The sequence below is a fragment of the Amyelois transitella genome, chromosome 16 (genome assembly GCF_032362555.1).
Source record: "Amyelois transitella isolate CPQ chromosome 16, ilAmyTran1.1, whole genome shotgun sequence".
Classification (NCBI taxonomy): domain Eukaryota; kingdom Metazoa; phylum Arthropoda; class Insecta; order Lepidoptera; family Pyralidae; genus Amyelois; species Amyelois transitella.
In genome coordinates, this window is record NC_083519.1 from 677,955 (window position 1) to 694,040 (window position 16,086).

Consider the following 16,086-nt stretch of genomic DNA (forward strand, 5'->3'; position numbering starts at 1 on the left):
AATTTTTGACTCAAAGCTTTTAACAAACAATCTGTTTCTGAATTTTCATTAGAAAATATAATAAAATCATCAACATAAACTCCAACAATAGTTAATTTTCCATTACTATGTTTCTTTATAAATACACAAGGTTCTAATTTACTTTTAATGAACCCTAACTTACACAATGTATCCTCAACCCTCTGATACCATGCTAATGAGGATTGTTTGAGTCCATAAACAGCTTTTCTTAATTTTAAAACTTTACTTGAATTATCAATGGGAAATCCTTCTGGCAAATGCATGTAAATACTCTCTTTTAAATATCCATTAAGAAAGGCTGTTGTGACATCCAAATGAGTGATGTCCATATCTAATTGCACACTCAAAGCAAACAGTAAGCGCAAAGTTGCATGTCTAATCACAGGTGAAAATGTTTCCTGATAGTCCACACCGGCCTTCTGTGTAAAACCTTTTGCTACAAGTCTGGCACGATATTTCACTCTATTATCACAATCAAATTTCTTCCTCAAGACCCATTTACACTGTACTACACTCGCGTTTTCTGGAGCATCGACAATCTCCCACACTTGATTGTCTTCGAATGACTGCAGCTCCTCTGCCATCGCCTGCAACCACTGTTGTTTCTCAGGACCACTGATAGCCTCTGCAAAAGTCATCCCATCTACTTCTCCTGGCGTAGTACATATGTTAGCAAAGCCGTATCTTGAAGGTTTCTCCCTCACTCTCTTCTCTTTTTCTTGTGGCATGTCTCTTGTCTCTGAAGTTTCTCCTTCTTTGGATTTACTACTGGCCTTTTCTTGCATGATTCTGTCTTCTTCTTTCTGAAAGTTTGTGATCTCTTCTTCCTGCAAGATTTCTTCGTTGCCATCCAAATATTCTGATTCACTGGAGCTCGACTGATCCAATGGTTCTAGTTTCACCACAGATTCCTCCAATAGCTCCCCCACTGAATCTGTGTTTTCTATTGGAACTGCCACCATCTCTTCTGTGATCTTCTTCTCATATATAATAACATCTCTGCTTGTTGTTATTTTGTTCTGTACTGGATCATATATCCTATAGCCCTTGATGTTATCGCAGAAACCAACTAGTATATGTTTTTTAGACTTCCTGTCCCATTTTGTCCTTTTTTCTTTTGGTATGTGCACCATTACGGGACTTCCAAATATGCGTATATGCTGCAAATTTGGTTTTGTTCCAGTCCAAGCTTCATATGGAGTCTTTTCAATACTTGAAGTCACCGTTCTATTCTTTAAATAGACAGCGGTGTTGGCTGCTTCAGCCCAAAACTTTTTTTTTAATTGAGCTTCGAAAAGTAAGCATCTTGCTCTCTCCACTATGGTTCTGTTTAACCTCTCACTGAGCCCATTCTGCTCCGGAGTATACGGGTTAGTTTTTTGATGTATAATACCTTCCTTCTTCAAGTAATTTTCGAAATCATTACTACAGTACTCACTGCCATTGTCCGTTCTTAAGATCTTTATTTTCTTGTTCTGATAGTTCTCCACCATCGACTTGAACTCTTTAAAATAGCTTAAGGCTTCACTTTTGGCTTTTAAGAAGTATATGAAGGTCATTCTACTGTAATCGTCTATAAACAGTATAAAATATTTAGCACCCCCTATTGACTTGCTCTCCATGGGGCCGCAGATGTCTGAATGGATAATCTGTAGCAATTCTGTTGCACGTGAACCTGTCGAAAATGGCAGCCTAGACTGTTTTCCTTCACAACATATTTCACAACTTGATTTACTTGTTGTGAACTTGTCTGGATAATCTAGTCCGTCCACTAATCCGCAACGCTTCATTTTATTCATATCACTGCTGTTTATATGGCCTAGACGCTTATGCCATGTCTCCCCATTCACTGAAGTTGATGTCAATAAACAATTCTGTATTTGTAGGTTAACTTTGTAAACACCATTAATTAAATCCGCATCAGCAACCAAATCCCCTGACTGGTTTCTTATTATGCACTTGTTTGGCTCGAAAACAACACTGTTTCCATTCTTTATCAGTTCACTGACCGATAACAGGTTAGTTGTCAGACTTGGAATACACAAAACATTCTTCACTGTTATGTCGTAATTATAACTTGTAGTTATTTCCATATCGCCTGAACATAGGACAGGTACTTTTGTCTTATTTGCGATAATTATCTCTGGCAAATTCGATGAAAACACGGGATTTTGCACCCAACTTTCGTTCGCGGTCATGTGCATACTGGCGCCGCTATCAATGTAGAAATCACTTTTATTGAACTCGCCACTTAGAAAAACAACACTAAAAGCGTTACTGTGTTTCTTATTTTCTGGTTTCTCTTTTAAAAGTGGACATTGATTACGAAAATGTCCAGTTTCCTTGCATTTGTAACATGTTATTACTTTTGTACTTTTAACATTCGAGTTTGACGTATGTCCGCCATGTTTACTAGTGCTGCCACCTTTCGTCGGTTTCTTTTTATGCCAATTTTTTGCAAGTAATGCTGAATTACGTTCCGTTTCATTTGCATCGACTGATTCCATATCAAGTAATTTCGTCTTGATTGAATCGGCAGTTATGTTCATCCCGGAATGTTCAATAGCCATAATCATCGGCATAAATCGCTCTGGTAATCCAGCTAGTAACAATGAACCAATCCATTCATCGTTAATCGCAAAACCAGTTCCGCTTAAACGTTGAGACGTTTCTACAATTTGTGTCACATAACTCGTCATATTCTCACAATTTTCTAATCTGATAGAAATTAAATGACGTAACAAAGTAATCCTTCTCGAAAAACCTGAATCGTCGAACAATGATCGAAGCTTTGTCCACAATTCTTTCGTAGTCTTTGTTTCTTTTATGTGCACAAATAATGATGAATCGATAGTCAATATCAGCTTAGCTCGTGCTTTTAGATCTGCCGCTGCAGCTGCTGCCTCAGTTCCTTCTGTCTTCAGATATTTGTCCGCGCCTTCCAAAACCAACAGATTTTCAACGGCGAACGCCCAATCCTCGAAGTTCTCGCGCCCTTTGAGCTTTGGCACGTTAGTTAGGTAACCGGTGCTCATTTTGCTGCTCGCACAACACAAAATAGTCCACAAAACTGTATACTTTTACAATTATTGTTTTTTTACTGCAAAGCGGTCAGGGAGGGGTCCATAACCTATAAATGAAACACGTAAGTTGATAGTTAACGAACGACTAATTTATTTTTAAGACATTAGACAGAGGGTACAGATACACAAATAATAACAGTAGATGGCGGTACTCTACTCATTTTTGATATTCGTTTCAACAATATCAAATCAAAATCCTTCCTTGAAAGATAAAAATTAATTTCAATATTTAAGTTGATTCGATAGGTCTTAGTAAGCGATTGTAATAAATTCGATGGGTATTTAACGCATTCGTCTTTAACTAATCTTTCAGTTCAATTATCATATCATCTTTAGGGAGAACTAACATGACAATTAGAAACTCAGCATATTTTTCTACAGGGTCAACACACCTATTTTAGGATTAATTTACATCTTTGCCGTGTGGTTCCAAGCACCAATAAAAAAAAATAGGACCACTCCATCTCGTTCCCATGGATGTCGTAAAAGGCGACTAAGGGATAGGCTTGTAAACTTGGCATTCTTCTCTTAGGCGATGGGCTAGCAACCTGTCACTATTTGAATCTCAATTCCATTATAAAGCCAAACAGCTGAACGTGGCATATCAGTCTTTTCAAGACTGTTGACTCTGTCTATCCCGCAAGGGATATAGACGTGATTATATGTATGTATGTATGTACTTACATCAGCACACTCATCAACATCCTGGCAGGTGGGTTTGTCTCCATCCGGGGACGGTAATAGTCCGTCTCCGCAAGTACACCGGTACGAGCCGGGCGTGTTCCTGCACTGTCCCCCGCCACACACTCGCGCGCCGCTTGCGCATTCGTCGATGTCGCGGCATGTGCGACCGTCTGCGCGGAGGTGCCAGCCGTCCCTGGGTACAACAAATATATATATATATTTTTTTTTATTAATTATTATTGGATATTTCGTATCGCTTAATAATTGTCAAAACGTATGGTTTAACAACATTGGTTGACGTCAAATAAATTACTTAAAACTAAGTTTACTGCCGCTTCCAAGGCGTCAGTGCAGAAGAAGCGGTAACAAACTGCACTGCAGCATTTTCTTCAACAACGTCAACTTCACAATATCAATTAAACTTAGAATAGAATAGAATAGAATAGTAATATAATATATTAAGTCTGATAATCAAAACCGGATGAGGGTTGTACTTCTCAAATCCAAACAGGATAAGATCCCCGTGAAGTGTCGCGGAGGTTAGTCACTTTTAAATCTAGTCATAAAGTGGCTCGCATGAAGAACACATCGAGGGGAACACCAATTAAATGACTTACTAAAAGTTAATAAATTATATACTTCTGGCAAACCTCAAAGCAAATCGTCTCAATATCATCTATAATTACCAAATTTTGTCATTCTTAAAATTCTTAAGTTTGAGTTAAATTCTTCTTAGTTTCCAAGCTACCTACCTACAGGTACAGTGATAAGATCCGGGTGTGTTAATACACTCATGCTGACATCTGGTGGGGTCTTCGGAACACTCGTCGATGTCTTCACAGTGCGACTTCACCGTGGACTGGGCATAACCTTCGTCGCATACGCACTGGTATGTTCCCATCTGGTTTTCACACGCACCATTGCTGCATATGCCTGTAATTTAAATGATTCACGTAATTCTGATGATTTTACAATCACAACAGCTTTATTTGATATACTTTTAAAGATGCCAATTGGAGATTCACCCAAAAATACTTATGTCTACAAGTTAATAAACATGAGAAATCTTTTTTGTTTTTAGCGAAATAGTTTGTGTTTGGGTTTATTGTGTTATCTATCTATAGTGGTCCTATTCAATCATTTGACATAAAAAGAAAAGTTAACTTTAATCAATCTAAGAAAGAAAATATCCAACTACTTAAATACAAAGACGTAAGAAAGATATCTCTGTACAATAATGCTACAGCGTACTTACCACTGGTAATGGAGCATTCATCAATATCCTTGCACGAGAGACGATCGGGCGCCAGCTCCATGCCAGTGCCGCACTCACAACGGAACGATCCGGGAGTGTTTATACAACGACCACCTCGACAAAGGCTGGGGGTTTCTTCGCATTCGTCGATGTCTGAAAATTTATTGTAGAGGATAATTTTGAAGTGGCATCAGAGTAATGAGTTGCATTAGTTTATTGATATCTGGATCATCATTATAAAGATTAATATAAATCTAAAAGTTCTAGAATGACTATCACCATTACAGCTTTGCATTAACATCCGATGACCTAGTTTGAGTTGGATGAAACGCTGCAGAAGAATAGGTTGCGGGAAGAAGTCTGAAACCGTTTTAACCGTTTACCGGTTACCGTTTTTTAATAGCAATAGTTCAGTGACATACATTTTTATCATAGGACATTTATCAGGCATTCTTCGGGACTAGGTCTAACCGAATGGTATAATAAAAAAGATGGAGCCTGATGTCGATAGTAAATATAGGAATGAAATGATAACAAAAACGCAACCTCATTCTGGAAAGTCTGTTAATAATAAGGATAAGGACTCTGTTAGTGTATATTGTGACGGTAGTTGGCGTGTTAACAACTTGGCAATAGGAGAAAGTTCTACCGTTCAGACGGAGCAGTAGCCCGCTGATTTTCAATCGCTCGGTGACCACGAATCATTGTAATATGATTCGAAACGTCCAATATAAAAAAAAGGCACGTTACGTGCGCCTTTAATACCAATAATATTTAAAGATAGAAAGGCACTTACCAACGCAGACTTTAGATAGTTCACTGGACTTGTGTCCAGGGTGGCAGTGGCATGTGAAACTTCCTTCAGTGTTGCGACATTCTCCGGCGCCGCATACGTCGTTTACGATCTCGCACTCATTGACGTCAACGCATGTGTGATTCTTGGAACCCTAGAATAATTAAAAGACCATTTTCAGAGCCTTACCCTTGATTTCTTCTTTAATACAAAAATACGCTGAGCCGACCGTCCATCTTTGTTGAACTCAACTGAGCATTTTGGTTCTTAACCCTATCTATAGCAGAGTCAAAATTATGAAAAATAATAAAAAGAAATACCCAAAACATTGAGATAAACTCCACTATCTGTCTCACCTTTTCATATCCTCTATAGCAGTCACAAGTGAACGACCCCATCAGATTTCTGCACCGCCCGTGTCCACAGAGACCAGGGAAGGCTGAGCATTCGTTCACCTCCACATGGCCCGGGATGAAATTACCGTCCACCGAATTCCAGATGCTGAAAACAAAGGAAAAGTTAAATGGACTGTCAAGAAAACCACTAAGAGAGGCCTGATTCTCACAAACTAAAAAGAAGCTTACGGCTAAAAACGATTAGGAACACACATTTAGGTCATAAGTTTAAAATTCTTACGTATCTTTAACAAAACTTAATTGATATAAGCAATTTGATTGCATGAAAAACGAGCCCTCCTTATTGGACGAGCACAGAAAAAGTTGTAAATAAACAAAGAATGAAAAAGTTAAACAGTAAACTTAAAATTTAACAGCATCACAAAGAAATTTTGCATTGGCATATACATAATTAACTTCTACTTAATCATACCTGTCATTCATATTTCCCCCTCCGGGTCTGTTAGAGTCGCCGTCGAAATAAGGTGGGAATTCTATATTTTTGAAGAGATCTGTCATGTTATCATCTTTGCCATAAGGTCGACTCTCGCCTGGCCCTGACGGCCCAAGTACTGTCTCGGTGTTCATACAAAGATTGCGATAAGAATCCGTTCCTGTAAGATGACAAAAGGTATGAAAAATTACGCAATGCACTATATATTTATCATAAAGTCATCACATTATACAATCGATACACATTTGTTTTCAAAATTATTAACAGAAATGTCAATCAAAACTATAAAAATAAATAAAAGAATTAGACACAAATTTATTAAAGCCCGTGCCGTGTGGTTCCTGGCACCAATAAAAAAAGAATAGGACCACTCCAACTCTTTCCCATGGATGTCGTAAAAGGCGACTAAGGGATAGGCTTTCAAACTTGGGATTGTTTTTAGGCGATGGGTTAGCAACCTGTCACTATTTGAATCTCAATTCTATCATTAAGCGAAATAGCTGAACGTGGCCATTCAGGCTTTTCATGACTGTTGGCTTTGTCTACCCCGCAAGGGATATAGACGTGACTATATGTATGTATGTATGTAATGTCAATCAAAACTATAAATAAAAAAAGAATTAGACACAAATTTTTTAAAGCTCCAACTTCTTACACTATCATTACATGTGTCAAGTAGTATTATCAAGTGTAATCAAGTTGGTCATCATGTATGATTGTAAAAATTCATTCATTCAGATATCTGAATGAAGCGAACGAAAATGAGGCATGCAAGTTCACCCGAGCTAGTCTTACCTTTTTTAGGGCAGGGTTCGCATCGGCTGTCTCCCCAGGCTTTGCCTAGCGCGGAACAGCAGCAGACAGTCTTGTGGACCTCTCTCAGAGGATTCACACATCGTCCACCAACGTAGTCGGTGTAGCAATACTCCACACGTGTGTCCAAACAGCGATTACCTGGTCATCATAGATTTTAATATGATTTGTTTCAAAGATGAGTGATTCGTATATTTACATAGTGACGAGTTAAAAGGTCTAATGAAGGTACATTAAAAGTTCGAACTACTAAAAAAGGCCCCTTTGTTATTCCTTCGAGTCATCCAAACCCTAAAATCATCCAAACTTTTGCGTCTTTTTGTGTTACATCAAAATCAATAAATTCTTTAACATCTTTCACGATGTTGTGCAAACGAAATTGCAGTTATAATGTCAAAGCAAAATAATAAGACCACTCTATCCCTTTCCCATCGGTGTCGTAAAAGGCGACTAAGGGATAGGCTTATAAACTTGAGATTCTTCTTTTAGGCAATGAACTTAACCTTTCACTATTTGAATCTTAATTCTATCATTAATCCAAACAGCTAAACGTAGGCTTTCAGTGTTTTCAAAACTGTTGGCTCTGTCTACCCCGCAAGGGATATAGACGTGATCATATGTATGCACCTACCAGAGGAATCTAGCGTCAATCCATGGGGACACTCGCAGTGGTAGGAGCCGTCAGTGTTGACGCACTTCCCACCGACGCAAAGGTCGGGATCCAGTTTACATTCGTCCACGTCGCGACAGGTCGTTCCGTCAAACTGTCATCAAAACAGATGGTGTCATAAAGGTTTTATAATAATTATATTGTGGACAATGGAATAACCGCCGAGCTTGCACGAAGAGAGTTATGAATGTGGATGAAGCGAAGGAAGTAAGGAAGCGGTAGTAGTTATAATTAGATTTAAGTTATGTGACGTCAATAAGTGATACCTTGTATCCAATTTTTGAAAATAAATCTATTCTATTCTATTCTAGAAATCGTGGCAAGTGGAAAGAGGTAGTCGCTGCCTACCCCTCCGGGAAAGAGGCGTCATTTCATGTATGTTTGTACAATGGAATAATAATCGCTGCACCTATTTATTTATTTATGTATACTGTGTATTTATTTTAGTTTTAATGTATGTATATTATAATTGTTTTATTTTGTGTTTTGTGTAGGTATAAATATATTTATTTTATTTAACCCCACATAAAGTTATCTGTCAGACCCAATGGTTGACAGGTAGATAATGCTTCTAGCATTAAGTCCAATTGTGCTAAACATTTGTACGTTGTACTTATGTTTAAATAAACAATAATATAACCAGGACTGAGTATATTGGAACTTAATTTCAGTAATAAGATCACGGATCCTTTCGATAAAGTGAGCAGCCAAAGGGATAAGTAAATATCATAATGATAATACAATGTGATATCATTCAATAACTCATATTTACAAAACATTCAAAATCAGAGATAAATTGTAAAGACGCAATAATATCAGGCAATTAGAAAATTCAACAGCCAGGTCGATTACTTCATATACACACAGAATTTAAGAAATAGACAACCCGTTTTTCTCTTATACACTTGAAGTCATACCTTAGCGAATCCCTTCTCACACGGGCAGTGTTCAGGCTCACAGGTCTCGCACGGGGAGCCCCAAGCTAGCCCGACACTACAGCAGCACTCCTGTCGGAGCAGCGGCAATGGAGAAGCTGCTTCGCATTGGCCGTCCACCACACGACGCCAGCAAGAACCGCGACGATTATCTGTGGTTGATAATTTGATATACATGTGGCAACATCTCTACGCCACTCGTCACAACATCCAATCAAATAACAACTGTCAATCATCGCAAAGAAATTGACGCGATTTCAAAGATTTCATGGATTGGAGCTATATATACAACCTCCGACACAACATCGTCGTAGCCGCGGTTCCCCAGGCATAACACCTAGCCTGGCGGAAGATCTTCCCTTTGGTCGCTCCCGCTATATACATATAAGGGATTTAGACGATGGTCAATTCGATAAGGTGATTAGAATGCGTGATGCGCGGAAAGGCACAGGTTTGAAACCCACCTCGGCCATGTACCAATGACTATTTTCGAAAGTACATTAGTTTGAATACCAACCGATGCTCTTACATCTACGTATTCAAGAAACTGGATATGTAACGGTAAATACGGATTAGGTTAACCTACAAAGGCATAGTTTAGTTTGTTCAGTCTGCAGTGTAGTTTGTTCCGCCGCTTCTTCTACACATGCGCTTTGGAAGCGGTAATTGTTATAATTAGATTTAAGTGATGTGACGTTAATAAGTGATTGCTTGTATCCAATTTTGAAAATAAATCTATTCTATTCTATTCACACCCCGGGCTCCTCTCCAGAGTAATGAGCTAAGATGATAAAAAGCCATGAGGAATAGGTAAGGATAAGGGATTAAGAAACAGAAAATGTCTTCGAAAGTAAAGTAAAAGCGTATCTCAATGAAGATAAACTTTGTAACAGAAACCGAAGATTTTCAAATGACGTAATTTACATAAAGTTGTGTGAAAGTTATTGTGCTAAGTTTAATCAGAGATGAGTTCTTAGGTAGATTTCTGTGATTATGTAAAAGACTTACCTCCTTAAAATTGTTTGTCTAGTAATAATTTAAAGTTAAATGAAAAGGTTACTTATATCTACAACAATAGTAAACGTTTTATCCTCGAACCTACCCTGGTCACCGATTTTCGAATCTTGCTAACTAGTCTATTTCTACGACACAGGTATTTTTTTCAAACAACGGAAATTTAATACTACCCAAGTAATATACTATACTTATACCCAATGGTTGACTGGTAGATAATGCTTCTAGCATTAAGTTCGCCAATTGTGCTATTTGTATTTTGTGCAATGAAGTTTAAGTTGCCGTGTGGCTCCCGGCACCAATACAAAAAAGAATAGGACCACTCCATATCTTTCCCATCGATGTCGTAAAAGGCGACTAAGTATCCCTTACAAACTTGGGATTCTTTTTTAGGCGATGGGCTAGCAACCTGTCACTAGTTGAATCTCAACTCTATCGTTAAGCCGAATAGCTGAACGTGGCCATTCAGTCTTTTGAAGGCTGTTGGCTCTGTCTACCCCGCAAGGGATATGGACGTGACCATATGTATGTATGTTTAAGTTAATAATTAAATTATCATTTAAAGTTCTTACCAAGACAGTGTTGCGCAGTGGCATCCAACACAAATCCATGTTCGCACTCACACTCGTAACTCCCGTGAGTGTTGATACAGCGTCCGTTGTCGCAAGGGTTGGTCATCTCTACAACATTATACAACGTTATCTATAAACATGAACAGCCTCACAAAGTTAAAGTTGAGTAGTTACTTTATCCGTATGAAGGTATTTCAAATCAAAATTTTGTTTATTAAGGATTCCATTATCTACTGATCAATGTATTGCATGATTTGAAAACGATTGGTCATTTGTAGATCACTATTGCTAAAGATAACAATATTATATATATAATACAAATTCTTTAAAAAAATCACTTTGACTTTTAAATTTTAAATCAACATTTTTAAAATTGTTATTGTTAATGGTTTTTCGTCTGTTTTCTTTCTTATATGCAATATTGATTTTGAATCAATGGTATTAATTTAGTAACCTTAATAATATTCTGATTATTACTAGTTGCATATTAAATTTTAGATTTATTAGCTGTAAAAAAATGAACTGTAAGCAATGTAGTGATGATTTTAATAATATTACTGATTACTGATAAAAAATTTGCTCATACGATGAGAGAATATGAAAGTCACGCCAAAGCTGGATGTTATTATCAGTGTGTCTTGGCTGATGGTTCACATTGGTGAAGTAGCTGAATCGAATGATGGATTTCTTTATAACACGACGGTTCCAGAGGTTTTTATAATACTTTACGTTAACCAATCATAAAAGTCATCATATCAATCATAAATCTCTAACAACTGATTCGGATAATGAAATTGAAAGGAAGAATAATGAACATCTTCCACCTGGTTGTGCACTAAGAGCTGAGAGCTTAAAAAGTTTAAGAGACTTCAATATAAATAAAGATACAGAATCAACAGTTAAAACAATTCGACTCAACTAGCGAACCGTGTCTTAGAATGCCAATGATAAGTCAGCGTTTGGATGCTCTTTCATCAAAGATTGTAACCTGCGATGCCGGGGTACATGGGGGGGATGTCGCCCCGGTCATATTCCCTGACGTTGAAAATAACCTCACCCTCGCATTCGTCAATGTCTCGGCAGATCTGTTCGTCGGGCTCGAACCTGGTGCCAGGGGGGCAAACACACGTGAAGCTGCCCATTGTATTGCGGCATTGACCACCTGTGCAGTACTGGAAGAAAATATTGATCCAGATGTCATGAAGAGTTATTAGAAACTAGTAAAAATTCTCATAATTATCCTGGTGATTCATCCTATTAAGCCCTTCTTGTAAAAGAACCCAGAGTCCATTTATGACCATGATCCAGAACCGGCCCAAACACGAAATCGTCGCCAGATATCCTGGATATATGACAAGAAGATCCCAGTTTGGATTATCATTGTTAGTAGTGCTTATTCTCTTCGCTTGACTAGAGTTAATCTCTAGAGCTAATCCCAGTAGTAAAAATAAATTTTAAAGTGTCGCTTACCGACTGATGCATGTCGCACTCGTCGATGTCCCTACAGATATTGTCCTCGTCAGAATGGTAACCCGGGTCGCAGATACACTTATATCCGGGCTCAAGATTTTCGCACGTTCCATGCTGACAAATACCAGGGATCATGGTACATTCGTTGATGTCAGCTCCACCGTTGTCTTTGCTGGGACCAGATGGACATAGAATTTCATACTCTTTGGAACCTTGTTTAGGACACTTTTTGCATGACACTCCCCAACCAAGTTGAAGACCTGTAAAGTTTTATAAGATTGTATTAATATAACTACTTTATGAAGTTCTATCATTGATATTTTGGGCATAGAACCTGTGTAGCATAACGAATCACCGTTATTTTTATCACATTTCAGGATATTTTTCAGGGTCTTTATTTCGGCACAATTTAAAATAGCCGTGGTTTAATATGCCAGTTTCTATTAATAAAGCTTTGGACAAAACAAAGTTTACCTTTATTAGAACTACAACAACACTGAGATCGTGTGACTGGTGTGGAGCCAGGTGCAGTGCAATGGCCGTCTTCATATTTTTCGTAACACAAGTCTTGTATCTCATCTGCAAGAAAAAACATGTTTTAGTCTAGAATGTTTTTTTTTCCATGTCAACACATACGCTTTCTCAACAAATATCTGCCATCGTTTCTAAGTGTGAATCCTAACATACACCTTTACATCTGTTATCAACACCCTAATCCAGATCGACAAATATGCTTCACCAACAAAACTTTTCTTTCGTTTTAAACTCACCAACACAGAACCTGACAAGCGTGAATACTGAGGCATACTGGAGACGAAACAAGTGTTGTGAACGCGGTCATTTCTGATGATTTAAATACTCTCATTCAGATCGACAAATATATGTACTTCATCAACAAAGACGATGCTCAACTTACCAACACAAGTTCTGCCGTCATTGCTAAGCGTAAAGCCTGAGGTGCATTCACAACGGAAAGACCCAGGAGTGTTGTGGCAGCGGCCATTTCTACAGACTTGTTGTTCGGAGCATTCATCTACATCGACGCAGGCGCCGCGGTCGGGAGTCGGACGGTAGCCAGCCTCGCACACGCATTGGAAAGAGCCTTCGGTGTTTGCGCAACGACCTCCCTGGGAAGATAGGTTTTTTTAATTAAAACTTTTAGCATTATAACAAGACATTTGATTTTCTTAATTAAAAAACTTTGAAATCATCACAAATCCACTAACAGTGATGCATATGATGATCCACATTAAGTTGAAGCAGTTACAAATGAAATAAAAATTATATTTTTATGGGCAAAATAGTTACATTTATTACAAACGTGAAATTATGGAGAAACAGTAACTTCTTAATATTGATGATATTTAAAAGATTTATGGGATTCAATTTGTTCGGAAGGTATAATCAAATTTACGATAACTTCCTCATCAATCCTCACCTGACACAAGCTCCTGTCTGAACACTCGTCGATATCCACACAGTACCCCCCGGCAGTGGTCTCGAAGCCGACATCGCACTGACACTCGTAAGACCCGGGGGTGTTCCTGCAGTGGCCGTGGCGGCACACGTTAGGATTGTCGCGACATTCGTCCATGTCCTGACATGCGTTACCGGTGCGGGTGGATTCGTAACCGGGATTGCAGATGCATTCGTATCTGGTGAAATGAGTGAAGTAAGTTCAAATGGAGCGAAACTTTCTGCGGCTTTAAATCAACTAGATAACCCTTTTTTATTTGTAGTTTCTCCCTTCTATTTTTCTGGTGGATTTCATAACCAGGGCTACTACAAGCCGGGCCGGCTTCTTATTGGTTTATTCTATTATCATGAAAATGTCGTACTGTTTGAACATACATACATACATATGGTCACGTCTATATCCCTTGTGGGTTAGACAGAGCCAACAGTCTTGAAAAGACTGAATGGCCACGTTCAGCTATTTGGCTTAATGATAGAATTGAGATTCATATAGTGACAGGTTGCTAACCCAATGTCTAAAAAAGAATCCCAAGTTTGTAAGCCTATCCCTTAGTCGCCTTTTACGACATCCATGGGAAAGAGATGGAGTGGTCCTATTCTTTTTTGTATTGGTGCCGGGAACTACACGGCACATACTGTTTGAATATCGAAGTAATCACTATGAACTAAACCAAAAATTGTGCTATGTTTTGGTCTGCTGACGCATTGTACGTACTACGTTCCGTCTTTTTGTCTTACAAGTGTTAGTTTGTCAACCTGTATTTTCTTTTCATACCAATCACTTACCTATTGCCATAGTTTTTGCATTCTCCATTGGTGCACATGCCACCATGAGTCATCTCGCATTCGTTCTGGTCGCTGCAACGTTGACCGCCTTCGACAGGGTCAAATCCAGGTGGACATCTGAACAAAAAGGTTTATTTCATATTTAACTTCCTCCACAAATAGTAGGCATACTTAAAATATTCAAAATCAACTTGACAGTTTTTATTTATAGCGTAGTTTATATAAATTTTTGCCTGTTGTTATAAATCTTTGATTCTTGGATACCATAGAATCTATTGCTATTAATTTTAATCTCGCTTCTTCTTAGTCAGTCAATCGTTGCGAAGGGTCGTGACTCTATAGACAATCTTAAACAAACTTAAATGGAATCACGATCCTCCGCAATGATAGAATGACTGAGAAGAAGCGAGGTTAGTCACGACGAACAAATGGCTGTTACGATCAGCGGCCGGAGGTAGCCAGGGGCGTATCGACTAGGAAACTCAAATTTTTGGTCTTATCAACAACGTCTCGAGCTCTAGCTTCTAGTTCACCCCAAACTATGGAATATTTTTCAAAGTGTACTTACTTGCATTCAAAGGAACCAGGAGTATTGACACAATGGCCACCCTTGCAGTACTCAAGGGCGCACTCGTCAATGTCGATACAACTCGGGTTGCCGTCGTTCTCAGTCTTCTCAGCACCGGGCCAGCAATTGCACTCGTATCTGGAAATGATGAGCTTAGATCATGGAACTGTGGAGATGAAGCATTACGGCTTCGTTTATTGATTAGTTATGTAAAAACGTTAATTTCTAACGAATTGCTCTCCAGGCTCCTAAAACAAATCTAACAGTATCAAATATCATAGAAATGTTAAAGATATTCCAACAAGCATAACCAATTCAGTGGAAAAAATAAATTTTCCTCACCCAATATCTTTATCGACGCAATCACCAAGGTTGCAGATGCCACTTCGAAGCGTGCACTCGTTCACTTTGGCAAGTTTCGGTGGGGGCTGCTCTCCTCCAGTGGGATCCTCGTAATCCAAACCTCCGGTAGTCTGATTGCGTTTCCAGATCGGAGGGATGATGCCTCCACCGCAGAGATGGGTCCATTCAGCTATAAATAGAAAGTTAAACTTTAACTCCGTGACACAAAATAATGATAAAAACACACTTCTAATTTTAGTTCCAAAAATAACTATTGACACTATCGCCAGATCTCGATCTATCACTGTTTAGATACAGGTTTAAAATAAAATTGTGAAGATAAAGTACAACAACTTGTTCATTGGTTAACCAAACTAGGAGTACTTGAAAGAAGACTTCATATAACTATACTTTTGATATTATATATTATATACATTAGGAATGGTTTTTGATATGTCAAATTCATAAACAAAATTACAAATGGAATATCTAAAAGACAACAATTTTAGAACAAAATAATTTTCTGTCTTTTATATAAGTTATCCTACAGGAGACTGTTACAACGTATACTCACTAGATCCTCTGGGAGGGCACGGAGTACACATGTCACCCCACGCGCGGCCCATATTGTACCCACAACAGCAGTCGCGGTTAGAGAGTGGCATTGACAGCGCATCCGCACATTCTCCCGTATCGCTCAGGTAGGAGTAGCAGGTTCGAACTCGACCATCTGGGAAATAATTCGTGAAGCTTCT

At 38.5% G+C, this 16,086-nt stretch overlaps 1 protein-coding gene across 1 annotated transcript in view; it reads right to left on the bottom strand.

The window, feature by feature from the left end:
• The window catches only part of LOC106136126 (fibrillin-1), a 63,430-nt gene that overhangs the window by 21,201 nt on the left and 26,143 nt on the right, over positions 1-16,086 (bottom strand). The window contains exons 10-28 of the mRNA XM_013336581.2: positions 15,906-16,061; positions 15,332-15,521; positions 14,990-15,127; positions 14,422-14,538; positions 13,598-13,814; positions 13,076-13,286; positions 12,634-12,738; positions 12,160-12,419; positions 11,747-11,861; positions 10,690-10,797; positions 9,086-9,255; positions 8,130-8,262; positions 7,481-7,639; positions 6,665-6,845; positions 6,193-6,337; positions 5,840-5,990; positions 5,044-5,196; positions 4,541-4,721; positions 3,789-3,981 (exon numbers count right to left, since the gene is read on the bottom strand). Coding sequence (XP_013192035.1) covers positions 3,789-3,981; positions 4,541-4,721; positions 5,044-5,196; positions 5,840-5,990; positions 6,193-6,337; positions 6,665-6,845; positions 7,481-7,639; positions 8,130-8,262; positions 9,086-9,255; positions 10,690-10,797; positions 11,747-11,861; positions 12,160-12,419; positions 12,634-12,738; positions 13,076-13,286; positions 13,598-13,814; positions 14,422-14,538; positions 14,990-15,127; positions 15,332-15,521; positions 15,906-16,061 — 3,083 coding nt within the window. The remainder of the gene's footprint in view (positions 1-3,788; positions 3,982-4,540; positions 4,722-5,043; positions 5,197-5,839; positions 5,991-6,192; positions 6,338-6,664; positions 6,846-7,480; positions 7,640-8,129; positions 8,263-9,085; positions 9,256-10,689; positions 10,798-11,746; positions 11,862-12,159; positions 12,420-12,633; positions 12,739-13,075; positions 13,287-13,597; positions 13,815-14,421; positions 14,539-14,989; positions 15,128-15,331; positions 15,522-15,905; positions 16,062-16,086) is intronic.